Source organism: Danio rerio, chromosome 18 (genome assembly GCF_052040795.2).
Source record: "Danio rerio strain M-AB ecotype USA chromosome 18, GRCz13ab, whole genome shotgun sequence".
NCBI classification, from domain to species: domain Eukaryota; kingdom Metazoa; phylum Chordata; class Actinopteri; order Cypriniformes; family Danionidae; genus Danio; species Danio rerio.
Genome location: NC_141038.1, coordinates 37,849,035 through 37,872,099, shown reverse-complemented (window position 1 = coordinate 37,872,099; position 23,065 = coordinate 37,849,035). Strand labels below are relative to the sequence as shown.

The following is a 23,065-nucleotide window of genomic DNA, read 5'->3' as shown; positions in this document are numbered from 1 at the left end:
TGGTCATTTACATTTTCAAGACAAAATGCCCCTATACACTAACAAAAATATTTTTAGACATTAAATTCAAGATTTATAGATTTTGGAGCTTCTATTAAGTTATTCTATGATGTAAATTCTGCGAGAAGGCGGCATGGTGGCTTAGTGGTTAGCACTGTCGCCTTACAACAAGAAAGTCGTTGGTCCAAGTCCTGGCTGGGCCAGTTGGCATTTCAGTGTGGAGTTTGCATGTTCTCCCTGTGTTGGCATATTTAATCGGATATTTTGTTCAGTACGACCCCAAAAAAAAAAAAAAACTTTTCTGTTTACAAAAATAAAATGTGGACATGGCCTTTTATAGGGATTCAACTAAAAACTCCATAAATCTCTCAAAATCTCAGCTCATTAGGATCATTGAACAACTCCACAAACAGCATCACCAGCTTTACTTATTACTAGGCCCACACGGAATCTGTGTGTGCAGAAATCCGCAGATTTCCGTAGATTTTTAGCCCATAGACTTGTGTAAATGTGTGTAAATTTATATTTATCCAGTTTTTCAATTAATTTCACTGATATTATTGTTATATAATAATAATATTTAAATGTTCATATGATTTATTTACAGTACAGTTTGTAAAGTAATATTTTTTGTCTTTTAGTAGAGATATAATATGAGAGACTTGCTTTGTTTACCAAATAAGTGCATCTAATTGGATTTGCATTGTAAACATTAAATAAAAATTACAAATTTATTATTTGTTGATTTCATAAATTGAGTTTTTAGTTATGATACTCCTTAAACCATTCTGCATAAATCGGCAGGCTTTTTACAAAATTATCTGCAGAAATAGCAAAAAATGTCTGCAGATTCTGTCTGGACCTATTTATTATTAGGCCCACCCGGAATCTGCATGCGCAGAATTCCGCAGATTTTCCACAGATTTTTAGCCCATTATTAACTTTTTTAATTTACTTTAATTTACTGTTTATTTACTTGAGTAAATGTGTGTAAATCTATATTTATTCAGTTTTCTTTTACTAGATATATTATATGACAAACTTGCTTTATTTACCAAATAAAGTGAATATAATTGGATTTGCATTTTAAACAGTAAATAAAAGTAAAAAAAAAAAAATTTACTTTTCTTTCCTATATTAAGATTTTAGTTATGATACTCCCAAAATTATTCGGCAGAAATCCACAGACTTTTCCCAAAATTCTCAGCAGAAATAGCAAAATACATTTGCAGATTCCGTCTGGCCCTACTTATTGTTAACTTGTTTGATTATTTCTGTCATATATTTACTAAAAATACTAATTTTGTTAGACATCACCATAGTGGAGAGCAGAATTTACTTTACTTGGGCTTTTTGAGTCATGATTTGTATGTTTTTTTTTTCTTTTCTTTTCTTTAACTGCTGTAATTGTGCTAGTTTTAAACATAATAAATGTGTTTTGGAATAGGAATTAATCTGTTGAAAGCAGTTGTTTTAAGCTAGAATGCCAAATGATCTCCTCCTATGCAAATTTTACATTGACGGGTTCTTACAACATATTTGCCCATGGGCAGTTTCAGTTGCCGTATATTCAAATACAATTTACTAGAAAAAAAAAAAAAAAACCTGGAGAAAAAAAATGCAAGACATGGTAATGTAAGACACCATTAACAAGGCTACATGCATGAAATCGTTTAGAAAATTTTGATTTTAACAATATCTGCTCATTGTTATGCCAAAAGTATTATTAGAAGAAATAAAGCAAGAATAGGAACGTGACCAATAAGGCCTTATCAGTGACGCACATTAGAACAAATCTCCTTTTAGTAACTTAGTGAAATTATTAGTTGTAAAAAGTTTAAATGTGGATTTTAATGTGGATGTAGAAATAACCCTTGAGGATAAAATATCCCCACTTTACAGGATGTTATCATTAATATGATTTATCTATTGCTTTTATTCTTCTACAAACATTATTTCCCATTTCATGTTTTGAAAGAAACTCATATGCTATGGTCAAGGCTGCATTTATTTGTCCAAAATATTAAATGTGAAATATATTTTTCAGTTAGAAATCACTGTTTTCCACATATACATAAATTCTAAAATATAATTTATTATAAAGCTGAGATTTTAGCAGCCATTATTCAACCTTTATTACAATTATTACAGTTTCTAACTTCACCAGATCCTCCAGAAATCTTGCTAAAGTGGTGATTGGATTTATTATTTATGATACTTGATTTTAACATTAATATTTGTGCTGCTTTATATTTTGTAAAAACTGTGCTATAATACATTTGTATTATTTTAACAGGTAAGGTAAAAAAATTGCAAAGCTTGTACTCATTGAGGATGCAATTGTACTGTAACAGTAAAGGCAGTTACACTATAATGTAACAATGGTTCATTTCAGTTAAATACTGTTATTTTGAACTTTCGATTCATAAAAAAAATCATTAACAATATTTGGTTTTGTTAATATTTGTTAATATTTGGTTTTTACAAAATAAAAGAGAAATGACACTGCTTTTAAAAAAATAATACTGTTGATCAAATACACGCAGTGCTTGGTGAGCAGAACAGCCTTCTCATCGACAAATGCTAATGTTTCCAAACGTCTGGCTGGCACTGTTCATGAAGAGTTATGGTTTTGATTGCCAAAAGCTATTAATAATGCATGGACAAACAGCTCTTTTTAGGTGCCTTATTATCTCCCTATGAACAGATAACAAACTACACAAGAGATAACAAACCAATTTGCATGACAAATGACTGACATTTACAAAGGTGTCAATGTAACAAGCAGGAACACATGGTCAAATGAGTAACATCATTCAGGAAACACACACACACACACATACACACACACACACACACACAGGCGCGCGCAGGTTCCGACAGTGTTTGAATAGATGGAGTGAATGAGAGGCTGCCCTTTATTGCCACCGACCAGAGCAAGTCGTTCTGACCTCTCTCTCATTCTCTCTCTCCTCCTGCACTTCTAATGATTAGCATCACAAACCACAGGACAAAAATACCCTGTGAGCAGGCCCAGAGCCAGTTATGAAGTGATTTTTTTAATCTTCAAAGATAAAATGTGAAGTTCTATGAGGGGAAATATCTGAGTAAACAAGTTTTTAAGGACACGGGTGCAGCCATGTTGCTATATTTAGTTACTGTTAGCTTTGTGTCACTGGACTTGGTTTTTAATGTGTAATGCTTATGTATATATTTATATAGATGTGGTTGTCAGTTTACCTTTTACTCCTTATTCTTGTTCTTTACACCCATAATTGACTAAAATGTGGTAACCATTGTTGGGCAATAATGCGTTACTAAAAATGCGTTACTTTTGTCAGTCACTAATACTGCAATGAACTACTTTTTAAATCTTTTAACTCTTAAATATTTAAATATTTTTAAATATTTAAACTCTCAAAGTTTGTCTATTACTTGGAATTTTTTTTTAATTTTGCCCGCAGTCAAGCATACATCTTCCTGTTTGCAGCAGCTACGCACCGTGGGAATGGTGGATGCCAACCAACCACTGTAAAGAAGATGCGTCGTGTACGAGGTGCCAGACTGAACAAAAGTAAAGCACATTCACACTACAAGCAACTCACAGCGGCAAAGCAACAAGTGACCGTTTATTTCAACGCAGAGCGAGCGCCTTTCAACGTCCTCTATCTACATGAACGACAGTGACCGTTGGCGACCAAGTGGGCATGGCGAGCAATGTGACAAAGTTGAGAATCCTTCAACTTTTTGCAATTGAAGAGCGACTTTCTTGAGCGACAGCCAATAGGATATAGGAAGAAGCATGCAGAAGGACTTTTAATTTGTCAGTAACCTGGGTCAAAATCGTTTAAGGTCTGTTTTCTTTAAAAAGCAATGATCTTCACTGCCTAAATGATACACGATATAAAGTGAGTCTCAGAATGTAATAGAATCACTGCATTAAATTAAATTTTTAAAAAATATTTATATTTATTTTGCTACAGTATTTCCGATGGCGTTTTTGCCCTCGCCTGCTGACGGGCTGATCATGTAAACGGCTTTTAATCTAGGTTTACACTTCAACAACTAAACGAATGCTAAAGTCTATTTAACTGATTATATTTGAATTTCATTACAACATCGATGCTGTAAAAGGACCTGTAAAAAATTTAATTATAAAATATAAAAAAGTATATATATATATATATATATATATATATATATATATATATATATATATATATATATATATATATAAATAAAATAAAAATAAAATAAAACAGTAACCGTCCACCGGAAGTTTTTATCGATATGGGAAGAAACACTAGCTCTGCATATACCCTAGGAGCACCAGCTCACGTAATCGTCTCTCAGCTCGCTCAGAGGTTGATTGTATTCATGCTGTATAGACCTACACAGACCTGTGTTTGCAGCTGGTCGCCACCCAGATTGGCAGGCAGCTACAAAGTCGCCGCTAGTCTGAATGAGGCATAAAGCGAAAACAGAGAGAGACTGGGAATGCACAAGAAAGGCCAAGTGTGCATACAAGAGGGACTGAATGTGTACGATGTAGGCCGAGTGTGCATTTGAGAGAGACAGAATGTGCGTGAGAGACTGAGAGACTATTACTACACACTTTACACACACTTATCTGTATAACAAACTTAATAAGTTAACTTGATAAGTTAAGTAGACTCAGTAACACATTTCTATTATATTTCAGAACTTGTTATTTAAATGTATGGTGTTGTATTGCTCTGAAAAATACTGTGATTTATATTTTTATTGTTAAACATGCTTTTATAGCTGTTATACACCAGCAGATTTTGCACTTTGAATATACACAGCTTACTTTCCATAAGTTGTTAACATACCACATTTAATTTGTGTTTGAAAATTGCTCATAGATTTTATTTTTGAGCCGCTGTTCTGCTTTTGTTTTGTTAAAACTGGACAACATTTATATTTATTGAATAGGAGTTTTTGGCACTGTTTTACCAAATTTATTTATAATAATAATTCAGATTATTTTCATTTATTTATTTCATAAATGTTGTGTTTGTTGTACTGTATTTTGTCGCTATTTTCATACTCAAGCTGTGAAGGAACAAGTTTAAGGGTTAAATACAAACTTTTATGACGCTAAAGTAACTTTAGTCTTTTCTTTTTTGTTTCTGAAGATATTATTTAGCTGGTTTATAACTTTGTGATATTTTCATTTTTGTACTGCTGGTCTGACCTTTTAGTGTTATTATTTTTATTTAGGTTTGTTTTGTGATTTAGTTGCGAGAATTTAATTTAATTAAAAGTGTGAAGCTGATCAACAGTGTATTTTCCATGCAGCACTGAAGTGACATCATAAGGGCATTAATAGGAGCATTAAAAAAAAAGCATTGGAAAAGTAACTTAAAATCACTCTTAACAGTAATGTATTACTTTCTGGTGTAAGTAATTGATAAATTAATTGATATACTTTTTAAATTAAGTAACAAGTAACTGTAACTAGTTACTATTTTTAATAACGAGCACAACACTGGTGACAGCCACATTCGACAACCACATTAACTCCCCATAAAGTACAGGAAGTGACAACAGCATTTACAGAAATTGTACATAGTGTGTACAGAACTGAATTAAACAGCTAGTCGTTACGATGATGCCACGGGAAGAACACCAATGTGTTTTTTATTATTAATAGTCTTCACACTAGGCATGGGCCATTATAAGATTCTGACAGTATGATAACCTTGGGGGGCGACGCAGTGTCGCAGTAAGTGGTGCTGTTGCCTCACAGCAAGAGGGTCGCTGGTTTGAGCCTCAGCTGGGTCAGTTAGCATTTCTGTGTGGAGTTTGCATGTTCTCCCTGCGTTTGCATGGGTTTCCTCTGGGTGTTTCGGTTCCCACAGTCCAAAGACATGCGGTACAGGTGAATTGAGTAGGCTTAATTGTCCTTAGTGTATGAGTGTGAGTGAGTATGGATGTTTCCCAGAGATGGGTTGTGGCTGGAAGGGCATACGCTGTGTAAAACATGTGCTGGATAAGTTGGAGGTTCATTCCGCTTTGGCAACCCTGGAATTAATAAAGGGACTAAGCCAAAAAGAAAATGAATGAATGAATTAATGAATGATAACCTTTGATAAAATATCAAGGTTTCACGGTATTGTGATTACTGCTCTAAAATACATTCTTTTTAAATGTCTGGGTAAAAAACAAAAACTTTTTTTTTTTTTAGCTTTGAACACAACATATTTACTTTGAGAAACATTTCAAATATTCTGCAACAGTACACCTGTCAGGTTAAATAATTCAAATGAATCATTGACTTCTGCTGTCATAGTTTCAAAAACAAAAACACAGATTTCTTCAACCATTTAAAATGGCATCTTATGAAAATCTTTTCTGCTAGAAATACTGTTGTCCTAAAAGACGTAAAAAAAAACAAAAAACAACAACAACAACTTACATATACTGTAGGAAGGGTAAAGTAAAAAATGTTGGCGGTTTTAAAACCTTGACTTTTCCAAACCGTGTTATACTACAGTACCTTGAAAATGGTTACCATTCCATTACTAATTCACACTGTAATGATTTTGTTCCCCTTTCTTTTTTTAAAAAAAAGAAAAGAAAAAGAAAATATTGTCCTCACTGAACTGAATTGATCCTGAACAGAGACTGGCAGTAAGTCAAAAGTATGGAGAAACACAGACACACACAAGCGCATAAACACAAAACAGTGGGATGGGAAAGGTGCATGGCATGTGCCAGACATTGAAACCAGCATATACTGTAATAGGCTACAGCAGTGGTTCTCAATCATCTGCCACATTCTGTCTTTATATTCCACACTTTACTTCTCATAAAGTGCTACAGTATGTGCGGCAAGACAAAGTGGATTAATTTGTCACACGCCATGCTAGCCTTTTGCTTTCGCTTTTATGGTGACTTGCCGATGTGAAAAATGGAAAATTCCAATCCGATTGTTTTTATGATGGGCTAAAGTTGCATATGCAGTGTATAAATGTGATAATGTGACAAAATGTGAGGTCTTTTTTATCTTGCAAAAAATTTAAAATGAAAATTTCAGACTTAACGTCTTTGCACACTAAGGCCCTGTTTACACTAATACGTTTTAGTTTTAAATGGCGATGTAGAATGAAAATTATTCATGCCCACACTGATGTGTCACACAGCATTTCTGAATAGCTCTCTGTCGACATTACACTGCTGAAAATGCACATCACGTGACCATGTGAGCTCCATGCAGTCGGCGGGTGCTTTAAACACAGATCCCTGGGTGAGAGCTGTGCATGTTGGACGGTTCACTAAGAATCTACCACTAAACCTTATCTTACTACATTTGTTAAACATGATATTTAATTAATCTTGTTGTCTAGATCTAATGACATATTCCTCAACTTTTGTCTTTTTGAATCTACTGTTCTGAGGTGTTTTGGCTGAGCACAAAGGTAAGTACTAATTTATGTAACCATGCACACTGATTCTGCACATTCGACTGATTGCTTGCCTTTATTTCCTCTAGGGGCCTTACTGACAGTATATACTGTATGGCCATTATTGATTAATAAAACTAATATTCAGCAAAAGAGACAAGGTATGTTTCATATTTTTCAATCAAAATAATGGGGGGCATGTACAGTATGTTATAGAATTCGTTTTGTTATGAATATGCATACAGTAAAAACGACGGTCATATAAATATGCAGCTACACAGTGCCTCATCATTTCTGGTGTCTGTTAAGTTGTTAATATCAAAATAAAAATAGACAGTCCCTTATATCATGTTTTTATTGTTCATTGTTAAGATAGAAAAACAACGAAGCCTGCAGGGTAATGTAAATGACATTATAAAGTACACTGTTACCTTTGAAGATTCACTCGAAGTGTCCTTGGGAGTTGTTTTCAATATCAAACTTGTAAAGTCTGAACTTACAAGGAGAGGATACAAGACTTTGGGGCATTTTCCTTAATAGTCAGTAGCCTACACAATCAGATATCTGCAGCTCCACATCCGTTCTTAGATGTCTCCGTTTTACACCATTCACACTAACACAGAGGTTTTAAAACCAAAACAGCCTCTTCTTCAGCGTTTTCAAAAAGCTTAGTTTTCGGCACTCAAAAACTCTGAGAAAGTGTGGACAGAAGGCATAATCGTAGCAAAACCTAAGCATTTTAAAACGAAAACGTATTACTGTACACAGGGCCTAAGTCCACACTTTGTCATAAAGTCATAAAATGCTCTGTGCATTAATGATTTTGGCTTATACACTGGTTTGTCAAAAAAACTCTCAAAACGCTTGATATGGATGCAAAAACCCGTTCCCATTTTTTATTATTGTTATTATTATTTATTTTATTATTATTATTTTTTATGACGGACAAACATTTCAGAGTCTGTGTACAAATGTGATTAACACAACATGAAGTCGAATAAATCCTTTTAATGTGTAAACATTTTAGACAAAAAAATTGTCCTCGGTATGCAATGAACTTTACTCCGCATTCAAATTCAGCTGTCACTGCAGAAACCTGCCAAAGCAGTTATGACATTTTCAGGACTTTTCTTTTGTTTTCCTAGTAATATCTGTAAGCACTGCATCGTAGGGACTTAAAAGTTCCCGTGAAGTGCTTTGAAATCATTTTATTATTTGATCTCAACTGAAAAAATGAAGAGAGGGTGGGACTTCCTCCCCTTTTAAAAACATCCAATAGCATTTCGTTTTGTGGTTGAGCTAAAATGCATCAAATGAAATGCAAATGAGAAGCATCTTGAAGAGGGCGGGGCATTTCAGAAGCTAGAGAAAATTTGATTGATCAAGATTTGATGAGAAACTGAGGTATGAGGTGACATAAAAAATGTTTTAGGCGGAAGTGACAAACTTGGATGTTTATATCAGTTTCATATTTTTTTTAATGCAAATTTTGTTACTGCTTTGAAATACACTAGCTAGTAGATATCATTAAAACTAACCGACTGAAACTACATTTTATTATTTTAATTTCAGGGACCTTTAAACTGACAGGCAGCAAGCAAAAATACCACACAGTTTATTGCTGGGGACACCACATTCAGTCAGACTAACACAATGATCATTTTGTTATTATCGGTAGGAGATTCTGTGTCAAATACTGAATTAAACTGTATTAAACAGAATCATAATACAATAGATCAGTAGAGCAACAACAAAAAAAGAAAAAAAGAAAAGAAAACACTGGCCATGATTGAGGCTATGCTTTTTCATTAAATGTAATAGTTGGGCAACCGAGACAAGCTAAAATTTATAACCCTTAATTCCTTAAACATTCACATATAGCATACAGAGTATCTTATTTATCACACAGCCCTTATTATTATACAATTTACAACAAATCCCAGACTTCACTAATTGTCAAACCCTATCTACAGCCATGCCTGTGAGATTTCAGAAATCCAGAGAGAAATTATTTGTAAGACACGGTTCTAATTTTACAGCACATCTCTTGAGGAAAAACAGCACAGAAAGCACAATGTCTTTACCTAATGCACAGACAATAATGAGGTCATTGCATCATCCTGTGAAAACAGCAGCTGCAGAAGGAGAACAGATTACGGGAATCAAACATGTTTGTCTCTAAAGGAACTAAAGGCCCCGGTCATAAACACCTGAAGCCACAGTCCAGAGGAAGCGGTCATTCTGTTCTCAAACTGTTTGTGCTGGCAAGCAGGTCTGCTAACTCACAACAGGATGTATTCCAGAACTACAGAACGGCTGACTGGATCGCTTTGCTACACGGCCAGTCAGGAGAGCTTTATTCAGAGGAAAAAATGGGCTGTTTTGTTCTGTCTGTTTGCTGGAGAATTGGCTGTCTGGCTGGTTTTGAGAGGCTGAGACCGGTTAAGGTGACGTCGTGCTTTTTTTTCTGATGAAAGTGCTCTCTACTGCGCTGCCCGTGTCAGCCTGACATTTTCTCGATTGGGGTAAAAGAGTGCCTGTGAGGAGGGCTTCGCCTCTTTAGCAGCCTGCTGATAATTGCTTTCTGGTCACTGTAACTTGACCAGACGAGATGGAGAGAGACGTATAAACATACAGACTCTTTGTTTTGCTTCATTTTTGCCTTCTTCTGCCTTAAAAGGCACAGAAAAAAATCCATTTGCTCCAATTATGAGTCCAGGGGAATAAGTACTGTACATCTCAAAGGACCATTTTATGCTGTTTCATAGTTCAAGAAAGTTCACAGAGTACTCAGCAACATTTCATTTATATATCAATTTTGTCTGAGACGTTTTTCTAAAATTCTTTAGAAGAAAAAAATACAGATGACAAAATTTGACATCCATTAAGACTTATTATATTATTTAGACAGACTACTTTATATAAGCGATCTGTTTTTCATACTCTAAAGCTCAAAAATTAAGGCTCAGTGAAATTAAGTGAAGGTTGGACATATACGGTTACAGAAATCTAAAGAAATTACACATATACACACACTGGCCACTTTTCAAGGTGCACCTTTGTAGTACCAGGTTGGACCCTTTTTTGCCTTTAGAAATGCCTTAATCATTCGTGGCATAGATTCAACCAGGCACTTGAAATATTCCTGAGATTTTGGTCTATATTGACATAATAGCATAACGCAGTTGCTGCAGATTTGTCAGCTGCACATCCACGATGCAAAGCTCCTGTTCCACCACATCCCAAATGTGTGCTATTCGCTTAAGGTCTGGTGACTGTGGAGGCCAATGTGAACTCATTGTCATGTACAAGAAACTAGCCTGATGTGCTTTATGACATGGTGCATTATCCTGCAGGAAGTAGCCATCAGAAGATGGTTACACTGTGGTCATAAAGGGATGGACATGGTCAGCAACATGACTCGAGTAGGCTGTGGCATTGACACCATGCTGAATTGGTACTAATAGGCCCAAAGTTTGCCAGGAAAATATCCCCCTTACCATTACATCACCACCACCAGGCTGGATTGTTGATACAAGCCATACACAGCCATATCACCCTGCAGCCCAAGACCGGTTACTCACAGAAGCTAAGCAGGGCTGAGTCTGGTCAGTACCTGGATGGGAGACACTTGGAAAAACTAGGTTGCTGTTGGAAGTGGTGTTAGAGAGGCCAGCCAGGGGCACTCAACCTGTGGTCTGCGTGAAGGAGACACTACACTGTCAGTGGGCACTGTCTTTCGGATGAGATGTTAAACTGAGGTCCTGACTTTCTGTGGTCATTAAAAATCCCATGGCACTTCTCGTAACCCCGGTGTCCTGGCCAAAGTCCCTCTATCGGCCCTTACGATAATGGCCTCCCAATCATTCCCATCCACAGCCATACACAATAAATGCGCTATATAAATACACATTGCATTACATTACATTACATTAGGATGGTTCCATGCTATAATGTTGTTGACGCCAAATCTGACCCTACCATCCGAATGTTACAGCCAAAATCAAGACTCATCAGACCAGGCATTGTTTATCCAACCTTATATTGTCCAGTTTTGGTGAGTCTGTGTAAATCGTAGTTTAAGTTTCCTGTTCTTAGCTGACAGGAGTGGCACCCAGTGTGGTCCTCTGCTGCTGTAGCCCATCTGCCTCAAGGTTGGACGTGTTGTGCATTCAGAGATGCTCTTCTACATACCTCAGTTGTAACAAGTGGTTATTTCAGTTACTGTTGCCTTTCTACCAGCTCGAACCAGTCTGGCCATTCTCCTCTGACCTCTGTCATTAACAATGCTTTTGCGCCCACAGAACTGCCGCTCACTGGATATTTTCTCTTTTTTGGACCATGCTCTGTAAACCCTAGAGATGGTGATGTGCATGAAAATCCCAGTAGATCAGCAGTTTCTGAAATACTCAGACCAGCCCATCTGGCACCAACAACCATGCCACGTTCAAAGTCACTTAAATCACAGATCTTTCCCATTCTGATGCTCGGTTTGAACTGCAGCAGATCATCTTGACCATGTCTACATGCCTAAATGCATTGAGTTGCTGCTATGCTATTGGCTGATAAGAAATTTGGGTTAACAAGCTGTTGGACAGGTGTACCTAATAAAGTGGCCGGTGAGTATATATATACTATATAAATATATTTTTACACCTGTTTTGTATAAATTGGTATGCATAAGAGACTTCTTTCAAATCTTTGAGCAGAATTCGAGAAACTTATAAGATTTCAAATTCTACATTAGAAAGTGTGATCACTTGGTGTTTTTGTCTTGTGGCAGAAATGCCTCAGGCAGCTATTTAATCCATCTAATCAACTGAATAGTTACTCAATTTGTCTGTCTTCTTTAAACATTGAGCTGTTTCAGGAACATCTCCCATTAGGATGCTCATGGAGGTTAGGGGCCGTTGGCTTGCTGACAAGGGAAGCATTTCACAAGTTTTAACTACACCACTGAGAGTTTCAAAGGCTCCATTTAGAAACAAGCAGGAGGGCTGAGACCTTTTCCCCTAAACACCTGTCCACCACAAACACACACACACACACACGCACACTCAACAATACACAAACACACAATCATGAACTGAAAAAGCAAGTGAAACACATCATGGGCAAGTTTGGATATAAACAAGATGTGAGACTGCAACTCCAAAACACCTGTTCAACATGAATACACACACAAATCATCAAATGTACATCAATGTTTGAGGATGAACACCAAACAAACATAGAGGGCAAAAAGGCAATAAAAGTAAAAACAACTATATCATGTCTATAACAACTATATAATAATCTCTATCAACTATATAATGAGTATTTTTTATATAGTAAATATAATATAATGCAGGTTGCCCAATAAAGCAATAACAGGAATTACTGCAATATTTTCTTGATAATATTGTAACGTTTTCACTGAAGGTTTAGCATAATGTTTCAAATTGTAAGTAAACGCCACTGCTAATTTGAGCCACACAAAATCCATTTATGCAAATCGCGCCTTACAGCAACATGGTGTATGTTTGTTTACATGCGGATAAGTCTTAATTTGGTCCCACAACTATAGCTTCAAAGAAAACAGTTTGAATGAAGTGGTAAATACGAATGTGTCTGTGACCTTTTCAATTAATGCTGGATAAAACAGTACTGGGGGCTGTTCCAGAAAGCAGGTTATGTGACATACCCGGGTAAGTTTGAGAGTAAGTAGGTGGATAACCTCAACTTTGGTTCCAAAATCGGAGGTAACTTCTGGGTATGTTAAGTAGCCATAGCAACTTACTCTCTGAAGATAACCTGCTCCGGAGCAGGTTATGTTCAGAGAGTAAGTTGCTATGTTTCAGAGTTTGTCTGTTTCAGAGAGTTTACTGAGCATTGCGTGCTCTTTTGATGAGAATATTTATGGATGTGGACACACAGATACAAGTTTTTTCATTGTGAGAGGGTTATAAGTGCATAGTTTTTTTCATAACCAAATTCATAAAGTTAATGTATTTAACAAACCTTTTTGAAATCAAATGTGACAAACCGCGGGTCTGCGCTTACCATAAAAAACATTTAGTGCAGCTCTTTGTATTCGCGTCAGGGCATTTTAGGCAACTGTACAATGTGGCAGTATGACCACCTGTACAGTATGCCTGGCACTGAACTGTTTTTTACACTTTCGTACAGTTCCTTGGTCATAAATCACTGCGTATCATTACACAGAAGATTTAGAGCACGGCAATAGTGTAGTGGACAGTGCGTCGATAAAGAACAACAGAGCGCTCAACGGAGCGAGTTCGAAGCTCACTTACAGATCTTGTGTTTTTTCTCTCCTTCTGCACACTCACATTTTTCTGTATAATATTATAAGTGGCAGCTTTGTCTTTTGTAGGAAAATATATCTATAATTTAAGATGTAGGACGTCGTTCTTATATATATACATTCACGCACACACCTAGCCTACATTTTTTAATATAATATTTTTTTCAGGGCTTCTAAATGCTATTGTGTGCATTAATTGCAGCCGATTTTAAAGCTCCATCAGTCACTAAAGGAAACTGATGATATAAAATTTGTCCAAAGTATAAGTGTGCAGGTACAACTTAATTTTCTATCCTTAATCTTTTGGTGTTTTAACTATTAAACTCATTACTGCTTCCACTTACCAGCTCATCACACACCCCACCTCATCACTATGTTGAGGCTAAATGGCTGATTTTCAGGAAGTAATGATTCAAGTGTATAACACAAATATAGTAAAAAAAACTATAAAGCAAATGTTGCTTAACACAATGTTTATTTTTATTATATTTGTATTATAAAATAGAATCATTACTGAGCACTACATTGTTACTTGCTGGAGGACAAAAGATACCCTTTTCTGCCTTATACGATGACACGTACCTGCAGCCTGACCCAGAGGAAATCTCAGTGACCCAAGCAGACAAAACAGATGGAAGAGTGCTAAAAATATATAATTAGTCAAAAAACTATGTTTAATCAAATAGTTTGGTCTGTTCATTTCTTCATTTCCTGAAATAAAATGAATGATTTTGTACACTGCTTTATACACGCACCTTTCAACGTGTAACATATTTTTCATATACATTTCTCACCTTAAGGTGATGCTCATGTGACTTTATCTTTGAAGATGGACCTTATACAGCTACTTTAGAATTTAAATATGTAGATAAAAGATTTTGTGATCCAAGAGTAATATTCAAATATGGAAAAGTGCAGAAAATTCTTACACTGCTTGTTAGTTGAGGCAGAAGGAACTTCGTCTGCATGCAAAATAAAAAGAACCTAAAGCTACCTGACAACAATCACTTACAACAGTGACAGAGTGTGTGGTTTAAGTCAAAAACTCAACCACTGAAAAGCCTTTATTATAGGACACAGCAGTTAGAAAGGCCTCTTACTATTATCTGCATGTCAGAAAGAATATTCTAGAGTGTTAAATAAAGTGCTCCAGTAATTAAATATTACCTTTTATGATAATGTTTCTGTGTTTAATGACTTTGGACAGAGTTCTAGCTCCAGAAAGATTACAATTTCTATGAGCCTTATTAGTCAATACACATATTGTGGCCTTAAGAAATTAATGGCAAGAAAAATAAATGCATGAATGGTTACACAACATACTCAAAAAGGGTGTTAAAGAGTAGTTTAATTTATCATTACAATAAAATGAAGGGTGGCATGTGTAATTTAATGAACTAATAAATTCTCTTATTATTTATTTTTTATTTCTTATCTATTTCTTATTCTATATTTCATTCCTTCGTTGAAGCAGATGTGTAATCTCTGTGTTTAAAACCTCCAGCTTCGCCTCTGTAAAGTGCGTTGCCCTTTTTTTCCTCACCGTGACTTTCTATGGTGACTCGTGAATTCGGCGATCTACTGAAAATGCCTTCAGGTGTGTGCCGTGCACGCGCATTAACCCGCGGTTATCTTCAGGAGGTTGATTTAACTAACTCTTGTCACCTGTTTTGGAACCAACATACTCGCGGTAAGCAGGTTTTGGGTAAATCAACCGAGAGTTTAGGTTTTAGCAGATGGTAAGTTAACCCAGCTTTCTGGAATACCCCCCTGATGTTCTCAACAGCATTGGCAAACATGAGCAACACTGAGCCATGAACAGTTACAAGCCTCTCACAGAGTTACCATAATTTACTGCAGTAGCAGTTGCAATATGATGGTGTTGTGGCAGGATTGGGATATTTACATATGAATTATATTATATCATTACGCTTCTGCAGACATATAGTAATGTATTATTGTAATATAATTCCAGTTTGTTGTTGTTAAGCTTTAGCATTTATGCATTTGCATATATATTTAATGAAGTTTGAATAGTGCTTTAATACAGTTATTAATCATGACATTATAGAATATAAAAACCCACTCCAATTATGAGTTAAGGGGAACGACTTAAAGGAAAAGTGTTATGCTGTTTAAAAGACTGTTAAACTTTTCTGTAGTTCTTGTAAGCTTACATTTTATTTACTCATTAATTTTGTCTGAAATGGTTGGCAACACTTTTTTTTAATGGTCTGTTTGAGTTTTAGTAGCCTGTCTGCTTAATATCTGTTGATACTGCTGATAAACAGACATTTAACTGACTATAAGAAACATTGCAAGTACATAACAACTTACACTAACCCTAACCCCAACCTAACAGTCTACTTATAATCTACTGAGATTTAGTTGGCATGTAGATGCAACAAATTCACCAACGGAACATCAAAATGAAGTGTGACTAAATGGTTTTCTAAAATTCTTTATAAAAATAAAAATAAAAAATAAAAATATTAAAATTTAGTTGTATTCCCATTGCTATATCTTGATCTATTTTATATAAATGACCTGTTTTATACAGTACTTTTCACTTATTCTTATAGCTGACATTCACCGTTGAATCCTTTTTGATCTGCAAGTTCTGTGTGCTCGGCTTGTTACACCCAGCATTTGCCCACTGGTGTACACACACACATTAGCAGTCTGATTGCAAATTATGCGGTGATAAACATTAGAAATAATCAGAAGCAAAAAATCCTTTCATCCTTTCAATCCTTTGATATCATCTTTTAAAACATGCCGGAACTTAAAAAATAAGTTCTATGTCAAGACATTTTATTCAGTAAAAATATTTCAATTGTTTTTTTTTCCTAAAGCCATAAAGATGACATCACTTTTAAACTGTTGGTATACACACCCTTTATGAGCAAACAGGCATCTTGGTATTGGTTTTGTAGTTGTTTGTGGGTCTGGACTTGGTTCTTCAATTGCAGAATCTGTTCTCTTGCTGGTTCCAGGAATGACTTTAGTTTTGGCACCTCCACCTCCAACGTCTTCAGGTTCACCTGAAGCCCATCCACTTCCTGTTTCAGATGAGCACATTCTGGAAAAAAAACAAAAAACAAACACAAAAGTGATAAGGCTTAGTGAGAAAAAGAGTTTTTTTCATGTTTTGAATAGTAAATTTTTAAAATCATGTTTAATATGATTTGCTATGCACTGACGTCAGTGATATTCAACCCAATATCCAGTATTTTTAAGATTTATAAAAAATTAAAAACAGGCTCAGGAGAAAATATGAATAATGATAAAAACAAGAAATGTAAACGAATGTGACCTGCTGAAATGACAACGAGCTCAGTGAGGTGCAGGGTAATCTAACCAGTATGGTTTCCCCCATCTAAAGCAGACTGGATAATGACAGTAAACAGGCCATTTGAACTGATGGTGGTAGTCACGTTACAAACTGTTTGGGGCAGAGCTGAGGTTCGTTTGGGGTGGCGCTGAAGTAAGTATATGTATTCATGTATGTATGTACATGTATGCTCTTTTGAAATATCTATAAGTCATTAAATTTTATAAAAAAAAATAGCCATTTGAAAACGTTAAGACACCCTATTTAACCACACATATTATTTTTTTTTACACTAATTTGAACTTCTCATGTAAACTTTCTGTCTTATTCATAATGCATGTATGCACAGTCACCTTAGAATTAAGGTTCTATCTGACATTTTTTGTCAAAATTGAATTATTGACATATTCTTATTAAATGACAACTTATTTACATTATGGGATGTTTTTTTTTAAGTTGTTTACATTTTAAGACTTTTTATTTAAAAAACAAAAAAGGTTTTATCTACAAAGTCAAGCTTTAGCTTGGCTCTATAAGGTTTTTTATTTTATTTTTTTTCTGTGAGCCAATCAGCATTTCGAATGCACCAACCAATTAGGATCAGCTTTATTTGTCATTCTGCAAGATTGCTCTGTTGACAGCGAGAAAGACCACAAAATTGATGTGTGTAAATGCGCTGATTTAGAAGTATTTTGGACAATAAGATAAAGGGTTAACTTTGACATTGTTGGAAAAGAAACAGCTATTAAAAATAATAATTTATTAAATGTAAAATATATTTTTATTTGTGCATATATAGAGTCACATTTTTCAGTGTTTATTAAACTTTGTTAAACAACTCATTTGCTCATTGCGTTTCTTTTTAACATCTTCAAATTTGATATTAAGCCTTGAAACCCAACTATTTATTTTAATTCACGGGGCATATAATTCAATAAATATAATTCAATAATTCATTTAGAGTACATTTAGGGTCTCTGTCATGTTAATGTATGAAAGAGAACTGTTACACATGTATTGTTTGCTATATGAAATGCAAAAACTTCATTTTGAATCATTTAGAATGCTGATGGAACCTTATAATTCCAAGGTGAAGACATGAGCTTCTTCTTAAACTTCTGTTTATGAATTTGGAGTATAATAAATGAGCGCCCATACAAGGTTAACAATTTGCAAAACACCTGCCCAAAACCAGTTCCACATAAGGGCTTTCCAATATTCTGGTACTCAGAAAAAGACAATTATGGAACTGAATAAAATAACTCTATTAGTAAGTACTTCTCTGGACAACCTTTTAGTCACTGAACAGTCAGTCATCCCTCTCAGCAAGCATATCTGTGCACTCCTCACTCTCAGAAAAATGGTACCATGTTGTACCACAAAAGGTACAAACCTTTTGTCACTGGGGCAGTACCTTTTTATGTGACAGAATTGTACCATAAGACAAAGAAACAAATTTGTAACATTGCAGTTTTTACCTCTAAGGACATGATTTGTACCATGGGAAAACAAAATGTACCTTTGGTTTTTAAAACCTGTCTGTATTCATCAAAGGTACAAATCTGATTCATGAAGGTACCCCTACAGTGACAAGACACTTTGTACTTTAATAGTGTCAAAAAATGCTTACCAAATATTTATTTAAAATGCCTTAAATGTTTAGTTTACAATACCTATGATTTTACGTTTTACTAGAACGTAACGTTTACTATAGAACATAATAGTTATTGTTTACAAGTTTCTTTAAACATTTGCTTTTAAATGATTATTCTAGTTTTAATATGGACATTTGTCATAAAATCACTTTGTCTTTTCAGTCATATTTATTTTTATAGGTATTGTAATAAAGGAGTTTTTGTACCTTTTTATTTGAGAACAATTGTGTACCTTCATTTTAGTTGTACCATAAAAGGCACAGAACAGTATCATAAGATGTCTTTTCTGTACCATATAAGGTCCAATTTTTACAGAGGTACAACTGTTCCTCAAGGAACATTATTAGTACCACCGTGTACCTTTTTTTCTGAGAGTGTGTAAAAAGTTGTGAGTCACAACATGACTCTGACGTGTCGTGAGTGGCATCAGCTGGCATCAACAGTAACACAGTGCATTACATTCCACTTTACTATGAATGAATTGAAATAGCTAGCTCTGTAAGTACGCAATGTGCATGTAAAAACTCACTGTTAGATCATGGACTGCAATAGCAGCAATTTTATATTTTAGTATGCAAGTTTTTGATAAATCATAACCTATTTGTGAAAACATCTATATGAAAATTTCACAGACCAAAAAAAAAAAAAAATGCACACAGATGTTTAGTGAATGAGATGCATTGTCTTTTTGGAGAGGAACCAAATTTTGTTAAACTTTTGCTGTCGGACAGACAATATATTAGCACACAGCAAAAATCCTAAAAGTTCTGCTGTTAAGGCATTTATTACCACAGCCTGACTTATTTTGTTAATGCTATTTTATTGTTCAACTGAGGTTTTATATATATATATATATATATATATATATATATATATATATATATATATATATATATATTTTTTTTTTTTTTTTTTTTTTTTTTTTTTTTTTTAAGTTTTAAGACCTGCTAAAGATCAAACGTCTTTCTGTCCTGATGATATAAAAGTTCCAACCCAAGCTCATTCTGAAAACGTAGCCCCGTGGACGTTTCTGGAGTCCGCGATTTACGTTGCCAGAGGTACGTTTGGCTGCATTTTGTTTTTTCAGGCGAACGCTAAAGGGCGGTGTGACACCGCTCCTTTTTGCGCTCGCCGGCTGTCGGCTCACCTCCGTGTGGAGGGCTTTCCCGCTGCAGCCAGTTTGTCTGGTTAGCTCATCGTATTACGTCGGCGAAGTGCCCGGAGGAGGAGGAGCCGCTGCGGCAATGACCGGGTTCGATTCTGGGGAAGAGCAGTAAGAAATCAGGTAAGACAAAAAACAGAATCCAAAAAAATAAAGCGAACAAGTTTGTAACGAGGCGAAAACGAGGGCTTTTCTTTTTCTGGACGGCTTTTGTAAATCGTTGCTTGGGTTTAGGGAAGGAGGAGGAGGGGGAGGGTGGCTTGGTCGGCCGATTGGCTGGCCACCCAGTCAATCGTTCAGTCATTCAGTCAGTCGGACAGAAGGTCGCTCGACAGCGGCCTCCAGCGGCTTTTTAGGCGAGAACAGCGCGGCAGGAAAAGCGGATTCACGAAAACAAAAACTGCACAAATACGTACCTCCCGGGACGTATTTCGCGGCCTTTAGAAACTTCCACAGGGCTTCCAGAATGAGCCTGGGTTGAAAAATTCATTTAAAAATTTTTCAATATATGGATCGTTTTTGTGAATACTTGTGAGCCATCAACAATAAAGAAATAACAGACTGAACCACATGCAACAAATCAATCAACTAATAAAGGGAAATTAATAACTCTGGAAAATCTCAAACAAGTACTTGTGCATGGCATAACATAGATGACAACAAAGCAAACTCTCTGATGGGTGAGAAAATACCAGAGAACTTGTAACAACAGCAGCGGGCACAGTAATTCATGTCAACAACCCAGACCAATGACGTGCTTGCACATAAACAGATGAAGTGAGAGAAGCAGAGCAAACCTCTGCCTGCTGATTGAAGCATTTCAAGTTATAGTGTGAGTTACAATCAGCTCAGTTGAATTCAGTCCTAAACCTGCTCATTTGTCATGTACATCAACACACACACACACACACACACACACACACACACACACACACACACACACACACACACACACACACACACACACACACACACACACACACAAACCCACGCACACACACACACACGCATGCACATGCACACTTGTACAGCTATCTTATATATAACACAATAATGTGTTTTTCCAGTTAGCCACAGCCATATCACCCTGCAGCCCAAGACTCACTAAAGCTAAGCAGGACTGAGCCTGGTTAGTACCTGGATGGGAGACCACATGGGAAAACTAGGTTGAAAGTGATGTGAGTGAATCAAGCAGGGAGTCAAGACCTGCGGTCTGTGTGAGTCCTAATGCCCCAGTAAAGTGTAGGGGCCACTACACTGTCAGTGACCGCTGTCTTTCAGATGAGACGTTGAACTAAGGTCCTGACTCTCTGTGGTCATTAAAAATACCATGCCACTTCTCGTAAAGATCCTGGCCAATCTTCCTCCATTGGCTCTTACCCATCATGGCCTCCCAATCATCCCCATTCACTGAACTGGCTCTATCACTGTCTCGCCACTCCATCTATAGCTGGTGTGTGGTGAGCGCACTGGCACTGTTGTCCTGTGGCTGCCGTCGCATTTTCCAAGTGGATGCTGCACACTGGTGGGGAAGTGGGGAGACCCACCTCTCCTGATTGTGAAGCGCTTTTTGGTGTATGGCCAAACCCAATAAATGCGCTATATAAATACACATTACTTACTTACTTACTTACTTACTTACTTACTTACTTACCCACAGTCCAAAGACATTAGTTATACAGTGTGAGAATTGGGTAAACAAAACTGGTCATAGTTCTGCGTAAGGCCCAAAATTGCAATATTGCAACCTAAAAACTTAATAAAATGTAAAAAAAACAACAAAAAAAAACAATTACATTAGGGTCTTTCAGGATTAAGGGTTTTTTCTACTGATGTGATGATGTTTATACTGTACAAACTGTATTTTATATCCCCCACCCCAACCCCATCCTTAAACCAACCATATGTTTAAAATAATTGATTCTGTGCCACTCATTTTTTTCCTGGGGAACAAGGTCAAAATATGCTATAATGCTATACTGAGGGGAAATTTGGTCCCCACAATATAAGGAATACAAGGCGCACACACACAAACTCAAACCCTACCTGTTTCTCTGAGCTGACTAAGCGCCTGAACAGCAGCTGTGAGTGCTGACCCAGCGTGGGTTAGGGTTTGGTAAATACATTGGATAAAGCTTGTTAACTTTCTACTTCATAATGCCTGTGTGTGTATACGGAGTGTAATCTAAAGTCCCGCCCTGTGTGAGTCTGTCTGAACTTGCTTTTTGCTTTCCCAGGATAAATGAACAATAGGGGCATGTCTGTACCAATGAATATTACCTACATTATACTGATTTAAAAAATAAAGTTACTATTTACCATTGGAAATTAAAGTGTTAAAAAGTGTTTACACCCAGAATGATGTCTGTACAGATAACTATGGGTGTGTTCACACTGATAAAATACAAATCACTTTATGACCTATATTTGGTAATGGTAATTACCAGGGCTGCCAATCCATGATTTTCCCATGTGAGATGCAAGGACTCTAGTGGATAAACTGTTGTTTTCATTTCCATAGCAACAGATTCTACACGATTGTTGCTAAATAATAACAGCAAAATTATGTATGATCTACACAATAGAATAAATATATAGAAAGCTAATTCTAGATTTTAAAATTATCTCTCCTTTGAAACTACTTTTAATTTGGTTTAATTCTAATGCCTGTGCTGTCAATCATAAAGTCTGTGTCAAATCAAAATTTACAATGTTTATTTTTCTAAAGTACATTGAAATTTGCCGTCATGGTGGCACAGTGGGTAGCACAATCGCCTCACAGAAAGGAGGTCGCTGGTTCGAGCCTCAGCTGGGTCAGTGAGTGTAAGGCCTCGTTTACACTAATACGCTTTAGTTTTAAAATGCATACGTTTTTCTAAGGTTTCGTCATCCGTCCACACTACGCCAGAGTTTTCGAGCCCTGAAAACAGAGCGTTTTGGAAATGTTGAAGAGGCCGTTTTCATTCTAAAATGCTGCTGCTCCGTCTCAGTGTGGATGGGGGAAAACGGAGACATCTAAAAACGAAGGCGGGGCTGCCGACATTCGCCTCTCTAATTGGGGCTTTTTCCTAAATATTAAGTAGCCTACACACAGTTCAGTCTCGCATCCTCTCTGTGTAAGAAAACAAACTCTCGAGTGTCATTTATAAAGTCATTCACATCATCCTGGCTATGCTGTTT

At 36.1% G+C, this 23,065-nt stretch overlaps 1 protein-coding gene and 1 long non-coding RNA gene across 8 annotated transcripts in view; one reads left to right on the top strand and one right to left on the bottom strand.

Annotated features, from left to right (window-relative positions):
• Window positions 1-23,065, top strand: part of LOC147832892 (uncharacterized) — a 599,182-nt gene that overhangs the window by 101,857 nt on the left and 474,260 nt on the right. The gene's annotated exons all lie outside the window — the stretch shown is intronic.
• The window catches only part of lekr1 (Leucine-, glutamate- and lysine-rich protein 1), a 268,106-nt gene that overhangs the window by 109,642 nt on the left and 135,399 nt on the right, over window positions 1-23,065 (bottom strand). For all 7 annotated transcript variants that reach the window (XR_015515142.1, XR_015515141.1, XM_087293331.1 and 4 more), the window contains one exon: window positions 16,631-16,816. Coding sequence is in view for 5 of the 7 variants with exons in the window: in XM_087293331.1 (XP_087149457.1) it covers window positions 16,631-16,816 (186 nt within the window). In the remaining 2 variants the exon portion in view is untranslated. The remainder of the gene's footprint in view (window positions 1-16,630; window positions 16,817-23,065) is intronic.